The sequence below is a fragment of the Mobula hypostoma genome, chromosome 5, assembly GCF_963921235.1.
Source record: "Mobula hypostoma chromosome 5, sMobHyp1.1, whole genome shotgun sequence".
Classification (NCBI taxonomy): domain Eukaryota; kingdom Metazoa; phylum Chordata; class Chondrichthyes; order Myliobatiformes; family Myliobatidae; genus Mobula; species Mobula hypostoma.
This window is the reverse complement of record NC_086101.1, coordinates 106,504,969-106,526,269: the sequence shown is the minus strand read 5'-3', so window position 1 is coordinate 106,526,269 and position 21,301 is coordinate 106,504,969. Positions and strand designations below refer to the sequence as shown.

General features: G+C 57.6%; 1 protein-coding gene across 1 annotated transcript in view; it reads left to right on the top strand.

Moving 5' to 3' along the window:
- efnb3b (ephrin-B3b) overlaps positions 1-21,301 on the top strand; it is a 175,452-nt gene that overhangs the window by 76,021 nt on the left and 78,130 nt on the right. The window contains exon 3 of the mRNA XM_063047572.1: positions 3,702-3,794. Coding sequence (XP_062903642.1) covers positions 3,702-3,794 — 93 coding nt within the window. The remainder of the gene's footprint in view (positions 1-3,701; positions 3,795-21,301) is intronic.

Sequence of the window (21,301 nt, the reverse complement as noted above, 5' to 3'; positions counted from 1 at the left end):
GAACTCCGATGCCCCGAGATGCAGTCGCGTTCGGCTAACCGTGGCATCCCTGTCATAACGGGAATGGGAAGAGGAATTAAAGCTGGTAATCACTGGGAAATTCCACCTTTTGTGGCAGAAAGTGCTCAGTGAAGCAGTCCCCACAAACTACGTCAGGTCTCACTGATGTAGAGAAAACCCCTCAGTCTGTCAAGGAGCAGGACTTTCCTCTGACGGATGCCCTATTTTCCGAGGCTCCCCCCTTCCCCCCACTAATTCCTCTCCAGTTCTTCACCCAGGGATCAGCTGCCTGGTTCCTCTCTCTCTCTGCCTCCTCTCTCCTCCCCTCCCCCTCCCCCTTTCTCCCTCTCTATCCTCTCCCCTCCCCACCCCCGCCTCTCTCTTTTCTCTCCTCCCTCTCTCCCCCTGTCTCCTTCTGCTCTACTCCCCTCTGCCCCCTCTCCCTCCCCTCTCCCCTCCCTCTCTCTCCTCTCCCCCTCTCTTTCTTTCTCCCCTCTCTATTTCCTCTATTTCTTTCTCTCTCTCCCCTCAGCCACACCTTCCACCTCTGTTTTTGTTGCAGTGACCCGGATGAGAGTGATAGCCCTTTTCCCTCCTCCCAGCTGTGTGGATCCAGTGTGTTTTGGTCACTCCGTGAACCTTGGTGTTTGTGGGGGGAAGGGTTGGTAATTAACTGCATTTCACCATGCATCTTGGACACGGGGCTGTCGTTTCACATCAGTGCGTTCCGGAGCAAGGAGGGTGTTCCCAATGTGAATGTCTAGTGGAGTGGACCTAACCCATGTTGACAGGAGAACCAGAAACCGCCCCGAGCCCCCTCACTTATGAAAGAAATGCAATTCACAAAAGAGCATGGTCTCAGTCGCCTTCCTGTTCTCCCTCTCCTCAGGCCAGTTCCGTCTCTGACGTAGCCTCTGCTTCGCTCAATACCTGCTGCACCCGACGGCTGTCCCTCCATCCATCTGAAGACCAAGCTGCCCCCCTCCCAATTTCTCCATTCACCCTGTCTCACATTTCAAGCCCTCTCTCTGTCCACCCATCTCTCCATCCCCCCTCTCTCTGACCCCTCCTCTCCTTCCCCTTTCCTCTCCTTCCCCATCTCCTAACCCCTTCTCCTAACCCCCTCTCCTTCCCCCTCTCCTTCTCCTTCTCCTTCCCCCCTCTCCTAACCCCTTCTCCTAACCCCCTCTCCTACCCCCTCTCCTTCCCCCCTCCTCCCCTCTCTCCTCCCCTCCTTTCTCCCTCTCTTCTCCCCACTCTCTCCCCCTCCTATCTGTTCCTCTCTCTGTCTCTGTCTCTCTCCCTTCCTCCCCCAAGCACAATCGTGGCCCCTTTCCCTACACCTGCGAGTGAGCCTGTGATGGGCTGAGTGGCCAGGATAACTGTGCAATATTTGGCCATGGGAGCAGAGACTGAAGCAGTGTGTGAGGGTTGGGGGCTGTCTCGGGGATGTGAATGACTTGGGTGGGGTACGTTGAGTGACAGTGGGGAGTTCTGTTGCTGGCAGCCAGGAATCCTGGCTGGATCAAGGATGCAGCCGGGCCGGACCCACACAGAAGAGCTGGTTCATCATAGCTAATTCCGGATGTAAAGATGCTAATTCCAGAGAGTGGACCTGAGCTGATCGTACCAGCAAATGTTCCTTGCCAGGCGTTGGAAGGCCGCGGGGCAAAGTTCCGCTCCCTGCATTCGCCGTTTCCCTTTAATCGAATTATCCCACACCAGACCTGATGCAGACCAGCTCTTCTCTGCCCTGCTGGCTGGTGTGGAGAGGGAGGGGTGAGTGATCCCGGTGAGTGGAGGTGGCAGACAGATTGGGAATGAACGGGGGGGGCGGGGTGACAGTAAATTCTCCAACGTGAGCAGGAAGCCGTGGATGATGTAGCTGGGTAAATTTGTGTCTTAGATAAAACACTGACCTGTAGACCCAAACTCACCACACACTGACCCTCACTGGGGGCTGGTCACTCACTAACTCTCACACACACACACACACACACACACACACACACACACACACACACACACACACACACACACACACACACACAGACTCACACACACACACACACACACAGACTCACACACACAGACTCACACACACACACACACACACACACACAGAGACTCACACACACACACACACACACACACACAGACTCACACACACACACACACACACACAGACTCACACACACAGACTCACACACACACACACACACACACACAGACTCACACACACACACACACACACACACAGAGACTCACACACACACACAGACTCACACAGACTCACACACACACACACAGAGACTCACACACACACACAGACTCACACACAGACACACACACACACAAACATACATACACACACACACATGTGCACCCACATACACACTCATACACACACTCACACACACACACACACACACACACTCACACACAGACCAACACACACACACACACACACACACACACTCACACACACACACACACACACACACACACACACACACACTCACACACACACACACACACACACACAGACTCTCACACACACACACACACACACACACACACATGCACATACACACAAACATACATACACACACACACATGTGCACCCGCATACACACTCATACACACACTCACACATGCACACAGGCACACAGCCACTCAAACACACACACATATTTGCACACACACTCACATTCACATGCACACAAACACACATGCACACACACATGCACTCCCACTCACACACCCACTTAAAGACACACACACACTCACATTCACACTGCACACACACACAAATACTCACATCCACATGCACACGCATGCATACTCAGGCACACACTCACACATGCACACCTGACTCTCACTGGGGTGAGAGCTGCCAGCACAGGACACACTCCCTTCTCTCCCACATTGTGACTCTCCCTCAGACCCATGCTGTGCAAACCCGAGGAACACATTGTGTGTCAACTCGACATCCAACTCCACAGGGGGAGGAGACCATTCGGCCACTGAGCTTGTGCCAACCCTGTGTACAAACTTTTCAACCAGCTTCACTCCCTCCCCACGTACCTCCATGTTGCCCCTCGTTGTCCCCCTCCTTCCAATCCCCATTCCCTCTGGAATTTGCTGTTGAATCCGTTCTCACTGCCCTTCAAGGTAGGATGTTCCCGACCCACCACACCTCTCAACTCCCTTCACTCCAAATCATCCGGGCACCTACACTCCTGCTCTGGGAGCAGTTCCCCCTCATTTACTTTGTCCCACCCCTCTCTGACTCCCAACACCTCAGTTAAACCCCCCCACCCTGTGAGCCTGCTCAGAGGGAAGCAGCACCAGGTGCCCAGTGAACCCCTCCTCCCCAGGGTCACACGGGGTGATGCGAGCCTGTGGAAAGGTGACTGATCGACGGGTGTGGAGGTTAGATAGGGGAGTGAAAGCTGAACTCAGCCGCTGACGTGAGGGGGAAAGGGAGGGGCAGAGAAGACGAGGGTAAAGAGGCAGCAGGGAGACTGGATGGGAGGGGTGGTGTCAGGTTGGTACAGAGGGAAGGCACAAGGGAGACCGGGCAGCTTGGTGTGGGGGAAGGTGGACAGGTTTTGGTGACGGTGTGAGCTTTGGCCCGCCGGGCTGGGGACTGGCCTCTCCCTGACTCTGGGTAAAGTTTGCCGCTCTTCTTCCCATAGCCACCTCGGACGGGAATGCGGAAGGGTTGGAGAACAGGAACGGAGGGGCATGTAGGACCAGGAATATGAAGGTCACCCTCAGAGTGGGCCAAGGTGAGCTGACTCCTGCCTTTTGCCCTCCAACCCCTGCCCTCCCCCTTCAACTTCCCCTCATCTCCATCCTTCCGTGTAGGACTCCATTTACCCCAAACCTTTCACTCCCCAACCACTCACCCTCTCACTCCCAAATCTTTCACCCTATAACTCCCCAATCTCTCACCCTCCCACACCCAATCTCTCGCCCTCCCACTCCCCAATCTCTCACCCTCCCACTCCCCAATCTCTCACCCTCTCACTCCCCAATCTCTCACCCTCTCACTCCCCAATTTCTCACCCTCCCACTCCCCAATCTCTCACCCTCTCACTCCCCAATCTCACACCCTCTCACTCCCCAATTTCTCACCATCCCACTCCCCAATCTCTCACCCTCTCACTCCCCAATCTCACACCCTCTCACTCCCCAATTTCTCACCCTCCCACTCCCCAATCTCTCACACTCTCACTCCCCAATCTCTCACTATCACTCCCCAATCTCTCACTCTCACTCCCCAATCTCTCACAGTCTCATTCCCCAATCTCTCAAGCACCCACTCCCCAATCTCTCACCCTCCCACTCCCAAATCACTCTATATCTCACTCCCCAATCTCTCTTTCACCCTATAACTCCCCAATCTCTAACCCTCCCACTCCCCAATCTCTCACCCTCTCACTCTCCAATCTCTCACTCTCTCACTCCCCAACTTCTCACCCTCTCACTCCCAAATCTCTCACCCTCCCACTCCCCAATCTCTCACCCTCTCACTCCCCAATCTCTCAAACACTCACTCCCCAATCTCTCACCCTCCCACTCCCCAATCTCTCAATCCCACTCACTCCCCAATCTCTCAAACACTCACTCCCCAATCTCTCACCCTCTCACTCCCCAATCTCTCACCCTCTCACTCCCCAATCTCTCACTCTCTCACTCCCCAATCTCTCACCCTCTCACTCTCCAACCTCTCACCCTCCCACTCCCCAACCTCACCCTCCCACTCCCCAACCTCTCACCCCCCCACTCCCCAACCTCTCCCCCCCATCCTCTCACCCTCACACTCCCCAACCTCTCACCCTCCCACTCCCCAACCACTCACCCTCCCACTTCCCAATCTCTCACCCTCCCAATCCCCAACATCTCATCCTCTCACACCCCAACCTCCCACCCTTCCACTCCCCAATCTCTCACCCTCCCACTCCCCAGTCTGTCACCCTCCAACACCCCAATCTCTCACCCTCCCACTCCACAATCTCTCACCCTCCCACTCCCCCATCTCTCACCCTCACACGCCCCCATCTCTCACCCTCCCACTCCCCAATGTCGTACCCTATCTCTCACCCTTGCACTCCCCATTCTCTCACCCTTCCCGGCCTCAATCTCTCACCTTCTCACCCCCCCATCTCTCACCCTCTCATTCCCCCATCTCTCACCCTCGCACTCTCGAATGTCGTAACCTCGCACTCCCCAATCTCTCATCCTCCCACTCCCCAACCACTCACCCTCCCACTCCCCAATCTCTCACCCTCTCACGCCCCAATCTCTCACCCTCTCACTCCCCAATCTCTCATCCTCTCACTCCCCAATGTCTCACCCTCTCCCTCCCGAATCTCTCACCCTCTCACTCCCCAATCTCTCGCCCTCTCACTCCCCAATCTCTCAACCTCCCACTCCCCAATCTCTCGCCCTCTCACTCCCCAATCTCTCGCCCTCTCACTCCCCAATCTCTCACCCTCCCACTCCCCAACCTCTCACCCTCCCACTCCTCAACCACTCACCCTCCCCTTCCCAATCTGTCACCCTCCCACTCCCCAATCTGTCACCCTCCCACTCCCCAATCTCTCACCCTCCCACTCCCCAAACTCTCACCTTCTCACTCCCCCATCTCTCACCCTCACACTCCCCCATCTCTCACCCTCTCACTCCCCAATCTCTCACCCTCCCACTCCTCAACCTCTCACCCTCCCACTCCCCAACCTCTCACCCTCCCACTCCCCAATCTCTCAACCACCCACTCCCCAGTCTGTCACCCTCACACTCCCCAATGTCGTACCCTATCACTCCCCAATCTCTCACCCTCCCACTCACCAATCTCTCACCCTCCCACTCACCAATCTCACACACTCTCACTCCCCAACCTCTCACCTTCTCACCTTCCAATCTCTCAGCCTCTCACTCCCCGATCTCTCACCCTCCCACTCCCCAATCTCTCACCCTCCCACTCCCCAGTCTCTCGCCCTCCCAGTCCCCAATGTCGTACCCAATCTCTCGCCCTCTCACTCCCCAATCTCTCACCCTTCCAGTCCCCTATCTCTCACCTTCTCACTCCCCCATCTCTCACCCTCTCATTCCCCCATCTCTCACCCTCGCACTCCCGAATGTCGTAACCTCGCATTCCCCAATCTCTCACCCTCCCACTCCCCAATCTGTCACCCTCTCACTCCCCAATCTCTCACCCTCTCACTCCCCAATCTGTCGCCCTCTCACTACCCAATCTCTCACCCTCCCACTCCCCAATCTCTGAACCTCCCACTCCCCAGTCTGTCACCCTCCCACTCCCCAGTCTGTCACCCTCCCACTCCCCAATCTCTCACCCTCCCACTCCCCAAACTCTCACCTTCTCACTCCCCCATCTCTCACCCTCTCACTCCCCCATCTCTCACCCTCTCATTCCCCTATCATTCAACCACGCACTCCCCAATCTCTCACCCTCTCACTCCCCAACCTGTCACCCTCCCACTCCTCAACCACTCACCCTCCCCCTCCCCAATCTCTCACCCTCTCACTCCCCAATCTCTCACCCTTTCACTCCCCCTCTCAAACCCCCAACCTCTCACCCTCCCACTCCCCAACCTCTCACGCTCCCACTACCCAATCTCTCACCCTCCCACTCCCAAATCACTCTATATCTCACTCCCCAATCTCTCAACCACCCACTCCCCAATCTCTCACCCTCCCACTCCTCAATCTCTCATCCTCCCACTCCCCAATCTCTCACCCTCCCACTCCCAAATCACTCTATATCTCACTCCCCAATCTCTCACCCTCCCACTCCCCAATCTCTCACCCTCCCACTCCCCAATCTCTCACTCTCTCACCCTCCCACTCCCCAAACTCTAACTCTCCCACTCACCCAACTCTCACCCTCTCACTCCCCAATCTCTCACTCTCTCACTCCCCAATCTCTCACCCTCTCACTCTCCAACCTCTCACCCTCCCACTCCCCAACCTCTCACCCCCCAACCTCTCACCCTCACACTCCCCAACCTCTCACCCTCCCACTCCCCAACCACTCACCCTCCCACTTCCCAATCTCTCACCCTCCCAATCCCTCACCCTCCCAATCCCCAACATCTCATCCTCTCACACCCCAACCTCTCACCCTTCCACTCCCCAATCTCTCACCCTCCCACTCCCCAGTCTGTCACCCTCCAACTCCCCAATCTCTCACCCTCCCACTCCACAATCTCTCACCCTCCCACTCTCCAGTCTGTCACCCTCCAACTCCATAATCTCTCACCCTCCCACTCCCCAACCACTCACCTTCTCACTCCCCCATCTCTCACCCTCACACGCCCCCATCTCTCACCCTCCCACTCCCCAATGTCGTACCCTATCTCTCACCCTTGCACTCCCCAATCTCTCACCCTTCCAGTCCCCAATCGCTCACCTTCTGACACCCCCATCTCTCACCCTCTCATTCCCCCATCTCTCACCCTCGCACTCCCGAATGTCGTAACCTCGCACTCCCCAATCTCTCATCCTCCCACTCCCCAAACACTCACCCTCCCACTCCCCAATCTCTCACCCTCTCACTCCCCAATCTCTCACCCTCTCACTCCCCAATGTCTCACCCTCTCCCTCCCGAATCTCTCACCCTCTCACTCCCCAATCTCTCGCCCTCTCACTCCCCAATCTCTCACCCTCCCACTCCCCAATCTCACAACCTCCCACTCCCAAATCTCTCACCCTCCCACTCCCCAACCTCTCACCCTCCCACTCCTCAACCACTCACCCTCCCCTTCCCAATCTGTCACCCTCCCACTCCCCAATCTGTCACCCTCCCACTCCCCAATCTCTCACCCTCCCACTCCCCAAACTCTCACCTTCTCACTCCCCCATCTCTGACCCTCACACTCCCCCATCTCTCACCCTCTCACTCCCCAATCTCTCACCCTCCCACTCCTCAACCTCTCACCCTCCCACTCCCCAACCTCTCACCCTCCCACTGCCCAATCTCTCAACCACCCACTCCCCAGTCTGTCACCCTCGCACTCCCCAATGTCGTACCCTATCACTCCCCAATCTCTCACCCTCCCACTCCCCAATGTCACCCTCCCCTTCCCAATTTCTCACCCTCCCACTCCCCAGTCTGTCACCCTTGCACTCCCCAATCTCTCACCCTTCCAGTCCCCAATCTCTCACCCTCTCATTCCCCCATCTCTCACCCTCGCACTCCCGAATGTCGTAACCTCGCACTCCCCAATCTCTCATCCTCCCACTCCCCAACCACTCACCCTCCCACTCCCCAATCTCTCACCCTTTCACTCCCCAATCTCTCACCCTTTCACTCCCCAATCTCTCACCCTCTCACTCCCCAATCTCTCATCCTCTCACTCCCCAATGACTCACCCTCTCACTCGCGAATCTCTCACCCTCTCACTCCCCAATCTCTCGCCCTCCCACTCCCCAACCTCTCACCCTCCCACTCCTCAACCACTCACCCTCCCCCTTCCCAATCTCTCACCCTCCCACTCCCCAGTCTGTCACCCTCCCACTCCCCAATCTCTCACCCTCCCACTCCCCAAACTCTCAACTTCTCACTCCCCCATCTCTCACCCTCACACTCCCCCATCTCTCACCCTCCCACTCCCCAGTCTGTCACCCTTGCACTCCCCAATCTCTCACACTCCCACTCCCCAATCTCTCGCCCTCCCAGTCCCCAATCTCTTACCCTCCAACTCCCCAGTCTCTCAACCACTCACTCCCCAGTCTGTCACCCTCGCACTCCCCAATGTCGTACCCTATCACCCCCCAATCTCTCACCCTCCCAGTCCCCAATGTCACCCTCACCTTCCCAATTTCTCACCCTCCCACTCCCCAGTCTGTCACCCTTGCACTCCCCAATCTCTCACCCTTCCAGTCCCCAATCTCTCACCTTCTCACCCCCCCATCTCTCACCCTCTCATTCCCCCATCTCTCACCCTCGCACTCCCGAATGTCGTAACCTCGCACTCCCCAATCTCTCATCCTCCCACTCCCCAACCACTCACCCTCCCACTCCCCAATCTCTCACCCTTTCACTCCCCAATCTCTCACCCTCTCACTCCCCAATCTCTCATCCTCTCACTCCCCAATGACTCACCCTCTCACTCGCGAATCTCTCACCCTCTCACTCCCCAATCTCTCGCCCTCCCACTCCCCAACCTCTCACCCTCCCACTCCTCAACCACTCACCCTCCCCCTTCCCAATCTCTCACCCTCCCACTCCCCAGTCTGTCACCCTCCCACTCCCCAAACTCTCAACTTCTCACTCCCCCATCTCTCACCCTCACACTCCCCCATCTCTCACCCTCCCACTCCCCAGTCTGTCACCCTTGCACTCCCCAATCTCTCACACTCCCACTCCCCAATCTCTCGCCCTCCCAGTCCCCAATCTCTTACCCTCCCACTCCCCAGTCTCTCAACCACTCACTCCCCAGTCTGTCACCCTCGCACTCCCCAATGTCATACCCTATCACTCCCCAATCTCTCACCCTCCCACTCACCAATCTCTCACCCTCCCACTCACCAATCTCTCAACTTCCCACTCCCCAATCTCACACACTCTCACTCCCCAACCTTTCACCTTCTCACCTTCCAATCTCTCAGCCTCTCACTCCCCGATCTCTCACCCTCCCACTCCCCAATTACTCGCCCTCCCAGTCCCCAATCACTCACCCTCCCACTCCCCAGTCTGTCACCCTCCAACTCCCCAATCTCTCACCCTCTCACTCCCCAGTCTCTCACCCTGCCACTCCCCAATCTCTCACCCTCCCACTCCCCAAACTCTCACCTTCTCACTTGCCCATCTCTCACCCTCCCACTCCCCAATGTCGTACCCTGTCTCTCACCCTTGCACTCCCCAATCTCTCACCCTTCCAGTCCCCAATCTCTCACCCTTCAGTCGCCAATCTCTCACCCTCTCATTCCCCCATCTCTCACCCTCTCATTCCCCCATCTCTCACCTTCTCATTCCCCTATCTCTCACCCACGCACTCCCCAATTTCTCACCCTCCCACTCCTCAACCACTCATCCTCCCCCTCCACAATCTCTCACCCTCTCACTCCCCAACCTCTCACCCTCCCACTCCACAATCTCTCACCCTCCCACTCTCCAGTCTGTCACCCTCCAACTCCATAATCTCTCACCCTCCCACTCCCCAACCACTCACCTTCTCACTCCCCCATCTCTCACCCTCACACGCCCCCATCTCTCACCCTCCCACTCCCCAATGTCGTACCCTATCTCTCACCCTTGCACTCCCCAAACTCTAACTCTCCCACTCACCCAACTCTCACCCTCTCACTCCCCAATCTCTCACTCTCTCACTCCCCAATCTCTCACCCTCTCACTCTCCAACCTCTCACCCTCCCACTCCCCAACCTCTCACCCCCCAACCTCTCACCCTCACACTCCCCAACCTCTCACCCTCCCACTCCCCAACCACTCACCCTCCCACTTCCCAATCTCTCACCCTCCCAATCCCCAACATCTCATCCTCTCACACCCCAACCTCTCACCCTTCCACTCCCCAATCTCTCACCCTCCCACTCCCCAGTCTGTCACCCTCCAACTCCCCAATCTCTCACCCTCCCACTCCACAATCTCTCACCCTCCCACTCTCCAGTCTGTCACCCTCCAACTCCCTAATCTCTCACCCTCCCACTCCCCAACCACTCACCTTCTCACTCCCCCATCTCTCACCCTCACACGCCCCCATCTCTCACCCTCCCACTCCCTAATGTCGTACCCTATCTCTCACCCTTGCACTCCCCAATCTCTCACCCTTCCAGTCCCCAATCGCTCACCTTCTGACACCCCCATCTCTCACCCTCTCATTCTCCCATCTCTCACCCTCGCACTCCCGAATGTCGTAACCTCGCACTCCCCAATCTCTCATCCTCCCACTCCCCAACCACTCACCCTCCCACTCCCCAATCTCTCACCCTCTCACTCCCCAATCTCTCACCCTCTCACTCCCCAATCTCTCATCCTCTCACTCCCCAATGTCTCACCCTCTCCCTCCCGAATCTCTCACCCTCTCACTCCCCAATCTCTCGCCCTCTCACTCCCCAATCTCTCACCCTCCCACTCCCCAATCTCTCAACCTCCCACTCCCAAATCTCTCACCCTCCCACTCCCCAACCTCTCACCCTCCCACTCCTCAACCACTCACCCTCCCCTTCCCAATCTGTCACCCTCCCACTCCCCAATCTGTCACCCTCCCACTCCCCAATCTCTCACCCTCCCACTCCCCAAACTCTCACCTTCTCACTCCCCCATCTCTGACCCTCACACTCCCCCATCTCTCACCCTCTCACTCCCCAATCTCTCACCCTCCCACTCCTCAACCTCTCACCCTCCCACTCCCCAACCTCTCACCCTCCCACTGCCCAATCTGTCAACCACCCACTCCCCAGTCTGTCACCCTCGCACTCCCCAATGTCGTACCCTATCACTCCCCAATCTCTCACCCTCCCACTCCCCAATGTCACCCTCCCCTTCCCAATTTCTCACCCTCCCACTCCCCAGTCTGTCACCCTTGCACTCCCCAATCTCTCACCCTTCCAGTCCCCAATCTCTCACCTTCTCACCCCGCATCTCTCACCCGCTCATTCCCCCATCTCTCACCCTCGCACTCCCGAATGTCGTAACCTCGCACTCCCCAATCTCTCATCCTCCCACTCCCCAACCACTCACCCTCCCACTCCCCAATCTCTCACCCTTTCACTCCCCAATCTCTCACCCTCTCACTCCCCAATCTCTCATCCTCTCACTCCCCAATGACTCACCCTCTCACTCGCGAATCTCTCACCCTCTCACTCCCCAATCTCTCGCCCTCCCACTCCCCAACCTCTCACCCTCCCACTCCTCAACCACTCACCCTCCCCCTTCCCAATCTCTCACCCTCCCACTCCCCAGTCTGTCACCTTTCCACTCCCCAATCTCTCACCCTCCCACTCCCCAAACTCTCAACTTCTCACTCCCCCATCTCTCACCCTCACACTCCCCCATCTCTCACCCTCCCACTCCCCAGTCTGTCACCCTTGCACTCCCCAATCTCTCACACTCCCACTCCCCAATCTCTCGCCCTCCCAGTCCCCAATCTCTTACCCTCCCACTCCCCAGTCTCTCAACCACTCACTCCCCAGTCTGTCACCCTCGCACTCCCCAATGTCGTACCCTATCACTCCCCAATCTCTCACCCTCCCACTCCCCAATGTCACCCTCCCCTTCCCAATTTCTCACCCTGCCACTCCCCAGTCTGTCACCCTTGCACTCCCCAATCTCTCACCCTTCCAGTCCCCAATCTCTCACCTTCTCACCCCCCCATCTCTCACCCTCTCATTCCCCCATCTCTCACCCTCGCACTCCCGAATGTCGGAACCTCGCACTCCCCAATCTCTCATCCTCCCACTCCCCAACCACTCACCCTCCCACTCCCCAATCTCTCACCCTTTCACTCCCCAATCTCTCACCCTCTCACTCCCCAATCTCTCATCCTCTCACTCCCCAATGACTCACCCTCTCACTCGCGAATCTCTCACCCTCTCACTCCCCAATCTCTCGCCCTCCCACTCCCCAACCTCTCACCCTCCCACTCTTCAACCACTCACCCTCCCCCTTCCCAATCTCTCACCCTCCCACTCCCCAGTCTGTCACCCTCCCACTCCCCAAACTCTCAACTTCTCACTCCCCCATCTCTCACCCTCACACTCCCCCATCTCTCACCCTTGCACTCCCCAATCTCTCACACTCCCAGTCCCCAATCTCTCGCCCTCCCAGTCCCCAATCTCTTACCCTCCCACTCCCCAGTCTCTCAACCACTCACTCCCCAGTCTGTCACCCTCGCACTCCCCAATGTCATACCCTATCACTCCCCAATCTCTCACCCTCCCACTCACCAATCTCTCAACCACCCACTCCCCAATCTCACACACTCTCACTCCCCAACCTTTCACCTTCTCACCTTCCAATCTCTCAGCCTCTCACTCCCCGATCTCTCGCCCTCCCACTCCCCAATCTCTCGCCCTCCCAGTCCCCAATCACTCACCCTCCCACTCCCCAGTCTGTCACCCTCCAACTCCCCAATCTCTCACCCTCTCACTCCCCAGTCTCTCACCCTGCCACTCCCCAATCTCTCACCCTCCCACTCCCCAAACTCTCACCTTCTCACTTGCCCATCTCTCACCCTCCCACTCCCCAATGTCGTACCCTGTCTCTCACCCTTGCACTCCCCAATCTCTCACCCTTCCAGTCCCCAATCTCTCACCCTTCCAGTCGCCAATCTCTCACCCTCTCATTCCCCCATCTCTCACCCTCTCATTCGCCCATCTCTCACCTTCTCATTCCCCTATCTCTCACCCACGCACTCCCCAATTTCTCACCTTTCCACTCCTCAACCACTCATCCTCCCCCTCCACAATCTCTCACCCTCTCACTCCCCAACCTCTCACCCTCCCACTCCACACCACTCACCCTCCCCCTCCCGAATCTCTCACCCTCTCACTCCCCAATCTCTCACCCTCTCACTCCCCAATCTGTCGCCCTCTCACTACCCAATCTCTCACCCTCCCACTCCCCAATCTCTGAACCTCCCACTCCCCAGTCTGTCACCCTCCCCCTCCCCAATCTCTCACCCTCTCACTCCCCAATCTCTCACCCTTTCACTCCCCCTCTCACACCCCCAACCTCTCACCCTCCCACTCCCCAACCTCTCACGCTCCCACTCCCCAATCTCTCACCCTCCCACTCCCAAATCACTCTATATCTCACTCCCCAATCTCTCAACCACCCACTCCCCAATCTCTCACCCTCCCACTCCTCAATCTCTCATCCTCCCACTCCCCAATCTCTCACCCTCCCACTCCCAAATCACTCTATATCTCACTCCGCAATCTCTCAACCACCCACTCCCCAATCTCTCACCCTCCCACTCCCCAATCTCTCACTCTCTCACCCTTCCACTCCCCAAACTCTAACTCTCCCACTCACCCAACTCTCACCCTCTCACTCCCCAATCTCTCACTCTCTCACTCCCCAATCTCTCACCCTCTCACTCTCCAACCTCTCACCCTCCCACTCCCCAACCTCTCACCCCCCAACCTCTCACCCTCACACTCCCCAAACTCTCACCCTCCCACTCCCCAACCACTCACCCTCCCACTTCCCAATCTCTCACCCTCCCAATCCCCAACATCTCATCCTCTCACACCCCAACCTCTCACCCTTCCACTCCCCAATCTCTCACCCTCCCACTCCCCAGTCTGTCACCCTCCAACTCCCCAATCTCTCACCCTCCCACTCCACAATCTCTCACCCTCCCACTCTCCAGTCTGTCACCCTCCAACTCCCTAATCTCTCACCCTCCCACTCCCCAACCACTCACCTTCTCACTCCCCCATCTCTCACCCTCACACGCCCCCATCTCTCACCCTCCCACTCCCCAATGTCGTACCCTATCTCTCACCCTTGCACTCCCCAATCTCTCACCCTTCCAGTCCCCAATCGCTCACCTTCTGACACCCCCATCTCTCACCCTCTCATTCCCCCATCTCTCACCCTCGCACTCCCGAATGTCGTAACCTCGCACTCCCCAATCTCTCATCCTCCCACTCCCCAACCACTCACCCTCCCACTCCCCAATCTCTCACCCTCTCACTCCCCAATCTCTCACCCTCTCACTCCCCAATCTCTCATCCTCTCACTCCCCAATGTCTCACCCTCTCCCTCCCGAATCTCTCACCCTCTCACTCCCCAATCTCTCGCCCTCTCACTCCCCAATCTCTCACCCTCCCACTCCCCAATCTCTCAACCTCACACTCCCAAATCTTTCACCCTCCCACTCCCCAACCTCTCACCCTCCCACTCCTCAACCACTCACCCTCCCCTTCCCAATCTGTCACCCTCCCACTCCCCAATCTGTCACCCTCCCACTCCCCAATCTCTCACCCTCCCACTCCCCAAACTCTCACCTTCTCACTCCCCCATCTCTGACCCTCACACTCCCCCATCTCTCACCCTCTCACTCCCCAATCTCTCACCCTCCCACTCCTCAACCTCTCACCCTCCCACTCCCCAACCTCTCACCCTCCCACTGCCCAATCTCTCAACCACCCACTCTCCAGTCTGTCACCCTCGCACTCCCCCGTGTCGTACCCTATCACTCCCCAATCTCTCACCCTCCCACTCCCCAATGTCACCCTCCCCTTCCCAATTTCTCACCCTCCCACTCCCAAGTCTGTCACCCTTGCACTCCCCAATCTCTCACCCTTCCAGTCCCCAATCTCTCACCTTCTCACCCCGCATCTCTCACCCTCTCATTCCCCCATCTCTCACCCTCGCACTCCCGAATGTCGTAACCTCGCACTCCCCAATCTCTCATCCTCCCACTCCCCAACCACTCACCCTCCCACTCCCCAATCTCTCACCCTTTCACTCCCCAATCTCTCACCCTCTCACTCCCCAATCTCTCATCCTCTCACTCCCCAATGACTCACCCTCTCACTCGCGAATCTCTCACCCTCTCACTCCCCAATCTATCGCCCTCCCACTCCCCAACCTCTCACCCTCCCACTCCTCAACCACTCACCCTCCCCCTTCCCAATCTCTCACCCTCCCACTCCCCAGTCTGTCACCTTCCCACTCCCCAATCTCTCACCCTCCCACTCCCCAAACTCTCCTTCTCACTCCCCCATCTCTCACCCTCACACTCCCCCATCTCTCACCCTCCCACTCCCCAGTCTGTCACCCTTGCACTCCCCAATCTCTCACACTCCCACTCCCCAATCTCTCGCCCTCCCAGTCCCCAATCTCTTACCCTCCCACTCCCCAGTCTCTCAACCACTCACTCCCCAGTCTGTCACCCTCGCACTCCCCAATGTCGTACCCTATCACTCCCCAATCTCTCACCCTCCCACTCCCCAATGTCACCCTCCCCTTCCCAATTTCTCACCCTCCCACTCCCCAGTCTGTCACCCTTGCACTCCCCAATCTCTCACCCTTCCAGTCCCCAATCTCTCACCTTCTCACCCCCCCATCTCTCACCCTCTCATTCCCCCATCTCTCACCCTCGCACTCCCGAATGTCGGAACCTCGCACTCCCCAATCTCTCATCCTCCCACTCCCCAACCACTCACCCTCCCACTCCCCAATCTCTCACCCTTTCACTCCCCAATCTCTCACCCTCTCACTCCCCAATCTCTCATCCTCTCACTCCCCAATGACTCACCCTCTCACTCGCGAATCTCTCACCCTCTCACTCCCCAATCTCTCTCCCTCCCACTCCCCAACCTCTCACCCTCCCACTCTTCAACCACTCACCCTCCCCCTTCCCAATCTCTCACCCTCCCACTCCCCAGTCTGTCACCCTCCCACTCCCCAAACTCTCAACTTCTCACTCCCCCATCTCTCACCCTCACACTCCCCCATCTCTCACCCTTGCACTCCCCAATCTCTCACACTCCCAGTCCCCAATCTCTCGCCCTCCCAGTCCCCAATCTCTTACCCTCCAACTCCCCAATCTCTCACCCTCTCACTCCCCAGTCTCTCACCCTGCCACTCCCCAATCTCTCACCCTCCCACTCCCCAAACTCTCACCTTCTCACTTGCCCATCTCTCACCCTCCCACTCCCCAATGTCGTACCCTGTCTCTCACCCTTGCACTCCCCAATCTCTCACCCTTCCAGTCCCCAATCTCTCACCCTTCCAGTCGCCAATCTCTCACCCTCTCATTCCCCCATCTCTCACCCTCTCATTCCCCCATCTCTCACCTTCTCATTCCCCTATCTCTCACCCACGCACTCCCCAATTTCTCACCTTCCCACTCCTCAACCACTCATCCTCCCCCTCCACAATCTCTCACCCTCTCACTCCCCAACCTCTCACCCTCCCACTCCACACCACTCACCCTCCCCCTCCCCAATCTCTCACCCTCTCACTCCCCAATCTCTCACCCTCTCACTCCCCAATCTGTCGCCCTCTCACTACCCAATCTCTCACCCTCCCACTCCCCAATCTCTGAACCTCCCACTCCCCAGTCTGTCACCCTCCCACTCCCCAATCTCTCACCCTCCCACTCCCCAAACTCTCACCTTCTCACTCCCCCATCTCTCACCCTCTCATTCCCCTATCACTCAACCACGCACTCCCCAATCTCTCACCCTCCCACTCCCCAATCTCTCACCCTCTCACTCCCCAACCTGTCACCCTCCCACTCCTCAACCACTCACCCTCCCCCTCCCCAATCTCTCACCCTCTCACTCCCCAATCTCTCACCCTCTCACTCCCCAATCTCTCACCCTTTCACTCCCCCTCTCACACCCCCAACCTCTCACCCTCCCACTCCCCAACCTCTCACGCTCCCACTCCCCAATCTCTCACCCTCCCACTCCCAAATCACTCTATATCTCACTCCCCAATCTCTCAACCACCCACTCCCCAATCTCTCACCCTCCCACTCCTCAATCTCTCATCCTCCCACTCCCCAATCTCTCACCCTCCCACTCCCAAATCACTCTATATCTCACTCCGCAATCTCTCAACCACCCACTCCCCAATCTCTCACCCTCCCACTCCCCAATCTCTCACTCTCTCACCCTCCCACTCCCCAAACTCTAACTCTCCCACTCACCCAACTCTCACCCTCTCACTCCCCAATCTCTCACTCTCTCACTCCCCAATCTCTCACCCTCTCACTCTCCAACCTCTCACACTCCCACTCCCCAACCTCTCACCCCCCAACCTCTCACCCTCACACTCCCCAACCTCTCACCCTCCCACTCCCCAACCACTCACCCTCCCACTTCCCAATCTCTCACCCTCCCAATCCCCAACATCTCATCCTTTCACACCCCAACCTCTCACCCTTCCACTCCCCAATCTCTCCCCCCCACACTCCCCAGTCTGTCACCCTCCAACTCCCCAATCTCTCACCCTCCCACTCCACAATCTCTCACCCTCCCACTCTCCAGTCTGTCACCCTCCAACTCCCTAATCTCTCACCCTCCCACTCCCCAACCACTCACCTTCTCACTCCCCCATCTCTCACCCTCACACGCCCCCATCTCTCACCCTCCCACTCCCCAATGTCGTACCCTATCTCTCACCCTTGCACTCCCCAATCTCTCACCCTTCCAGTCCCCAATCGCTCACCTTCTGACACCCCCATCTCTCACCCTCTCATTCCCCCATCTCTCACCCTCGCACTTCCGAATGTCGTAACCTCCACTCCCCAATCTCTCATCCTCCCACTCCCCAACCACTCACCCTCCCACTCCCCAATCTCTCACCCTCTCACTCCCCAATCTCTCAACCTCCCACTCCCAAATCTCTCACCCTCCCACTCCTCAACCACTCACCCTCCCCTTCCCAATCTGTCACCCTCCCACTCCCCAATCTCTCACCCTCCCACTCCCCAAACTCTCACCTTCTCACTCCCCCATCTCTGACCCTCACACTCCCCCATCTCTCACCCTCTCATTCCCCCATCTCTCACCCTCGCACTCCCGAATGTCGTAACCTCGCACTCCCCAATCTCTCATCCTCCCACTCCCCAACCACTCACCCTCCCACTCCCCAATCTCTCACCCTCTCACTCGCGAATCTCTCACCCTCTCACTCCCCCATCTCTCGCCCTCCCACTCCCCAACCTCTCACCCTCCCACTCCTCAACCACTCACCCTCCCCCTTCCCAATCTCTCACCCTCCCACTCCCCAAACTCTCAACTTCTCACTCCCCCATCTCTCACCCTCACACTCCCCCATCTCTCAACCTCCCACTCCCCAGTCTGTCACCCTTGCACTCCCCAATCTCTCACACTCCCACTCCCCAATCTCTCGCCCTCCCAGTCCCCAATCTCTTACCCTCCCACTCCCCAGTCTCTCAACCACTCACTCCCCAGTCTGTCACCCTCGCACTCCCCAATGTCGTACCCTATCACTCCCCAATCTCTCACCCTCCCACTCACCAATCTCTCAACCTCCCACTCCCCAATCTCACACACTCTCACTCCCCAACCTTTCACCTTCTCACCTTCCAATCTCTCAGCCTCTCACTCCCCGATCTCTCACCCTCCCACTCCCCAATCTCTCGCCCTCCCAGTCCCCAATCACTCACCCTCCCACTCCCCAGTCTGTCACCCTCCAACTCCCCAATCTCTCACCCTGCCACTCCCCAGTCTCTCACCCTGCCACTCCCCAATCTCTCACCCTCCCACTCCCCAAACTCTCACCTTCTCACTTGCCCATCTCTCACCCTCCCACTCCCCAATGTCGTACCCTATCTCTCACCCTTGCACTCCCCAATCTCTCACCCTTCCAGTCCCCAATGTCTCACCCTTCCAGTCGCCAATCTCTCACCCTCTCATTCCCCCATCTCTCACCCTCTCATTCCCCCATCTCTCACCTTCTCATTCCCCTATCTCTCACCCACGCACTCCCCAATTTCTCACCCTCCCACTCCCCAACCACTCACCCTCCCCCTCCCCAATCTCTCACCCTCTCACTCCCCAATCTCTCACACTCTCACTCCCCAACCTCTCAGCCCCCAACCTGTCACCCTCCCACTCCCCAACCTCTCACCCTCCCACTCCCCAACCACTCACCCTCCCACTTCCCAATCTCTCACCATCTCACTCCCCAATGTCGTACTCTCTCACTCCCCTATCTCTCACCCTCCCACACCCCAATCTCTCAACCACCCACTCCCTAGTCTGTAACCCTCGCACTCCCCAATGTCGTACCCTCTCACTTCCCAATCTCTCACCTTCTTACTCCCCAATCTCTCACACTCCCACTCCCCAATCTCTCACCCTCCCACTCCCCAAACTCTCACCCCCCAACCTCTCACCCTCACACTCCCCAACCTCTCACCCTCCCACTCCCCAACCACTCACCCTCCCACTTCCCAATCTCTCACCCTCCCAATCCCCAACATCTCATCCTCTCACACCCCAACCTCTCACCCTTCCACTCACCAATATCTCACCCTCACACTCCTCAGTCTGTCACCCTCCAACTCCCCAATCTCTCACCCTCCCACTCCCCAATCTCTCACCCTCCCACTCTCCAGTCTTTCACCCTCCAACTCCCTAATCTCTCACCCTCCCACTCCCCAAACTCTCACCTTCTCACTCCCCCATCTCTCACCGTCACACGCCCCCATCTCTCACCCTCCCACTCCCCAATGTCGTACCCTATCTCTCACCCTTGCACTCCCCAATCTCTCACCCTTCCAGTCCCCAATCTCTCACCTTCTCACCCCGCCATCTCTCACCCTCTCATTCCCCCATCTCTCACCCTCGCACTCCCGAATGTCGTAACCTCGCACTCCCCAATCTCTCATCCTCCTACTCCCCAACCACTCACCCTCCCACACCCGAATCTCTCACCCTCTCACTCCCCAATCTCTCGGCCTCTCACTCCCCAATCTCTCACCCTCCCACTCCCCAATCTCTCACCCTCCCACTCCCCAGTCTGTCACCCTCCCACTCCCCAAACTCTCACCTTCCCACTCCCCAAACTCTCACCTTCTCACTCCCCCATCTCTCACCCTCACACTCCCCCATCTCTCACCCTCTCACTCCCCAATCTCTCACCCTCCCACTCTTTAACCTCTCACCCTCCCACTCCCCGACCTCTCACCCTCCCACTCCCCAATCTCTCAACCACCCACTCCCCAGTCTGTCACCCTCCCACTCCCCAATGTCGTACCCTATCACTCCCCAATCTCTCACCCTCCCACTCACCAATCTCTCAACCTCCCACTCCCCAATCTCACACACTCTCACTCCCCAACCTCTCACCTTCTCACCTTCCAATCTCTCAGCCTCTCAGTCCCCGATCTCTCACCCTCCCACTCCCCAATCGCTCGCCCTTCCAGTCTGCAATCTCTCACCCTCCCACTCCCCAGTCTGTCACCTTCCAACTCCCCAATCTCTCACCCTCTCACTCCCCAAACTCTCACCTTCTCACTTGCCCATCTCTCACCCTCACACTCCCCAATGTCGTACCCTATCTCTCACCCACCCACTCCCCGATCTCTCACCCTCCCACTCCCCTGTCTGTCACCTTCCAACTCCCCAATCTCTCACCCTCTCACTCCCCAAACTCTCACCTTCTCACTTGCCCATCTCTCACCCTCACACTCCCCAATGTCGTACCCTATCTCTCACCCACCCACTCCCCAATCTCTCACCCTCCCACGCCCCAAACTCTCACCTTCGCACTCCCCCATCTCTCACCCTCCCACTCCCCAATGTCGTACCC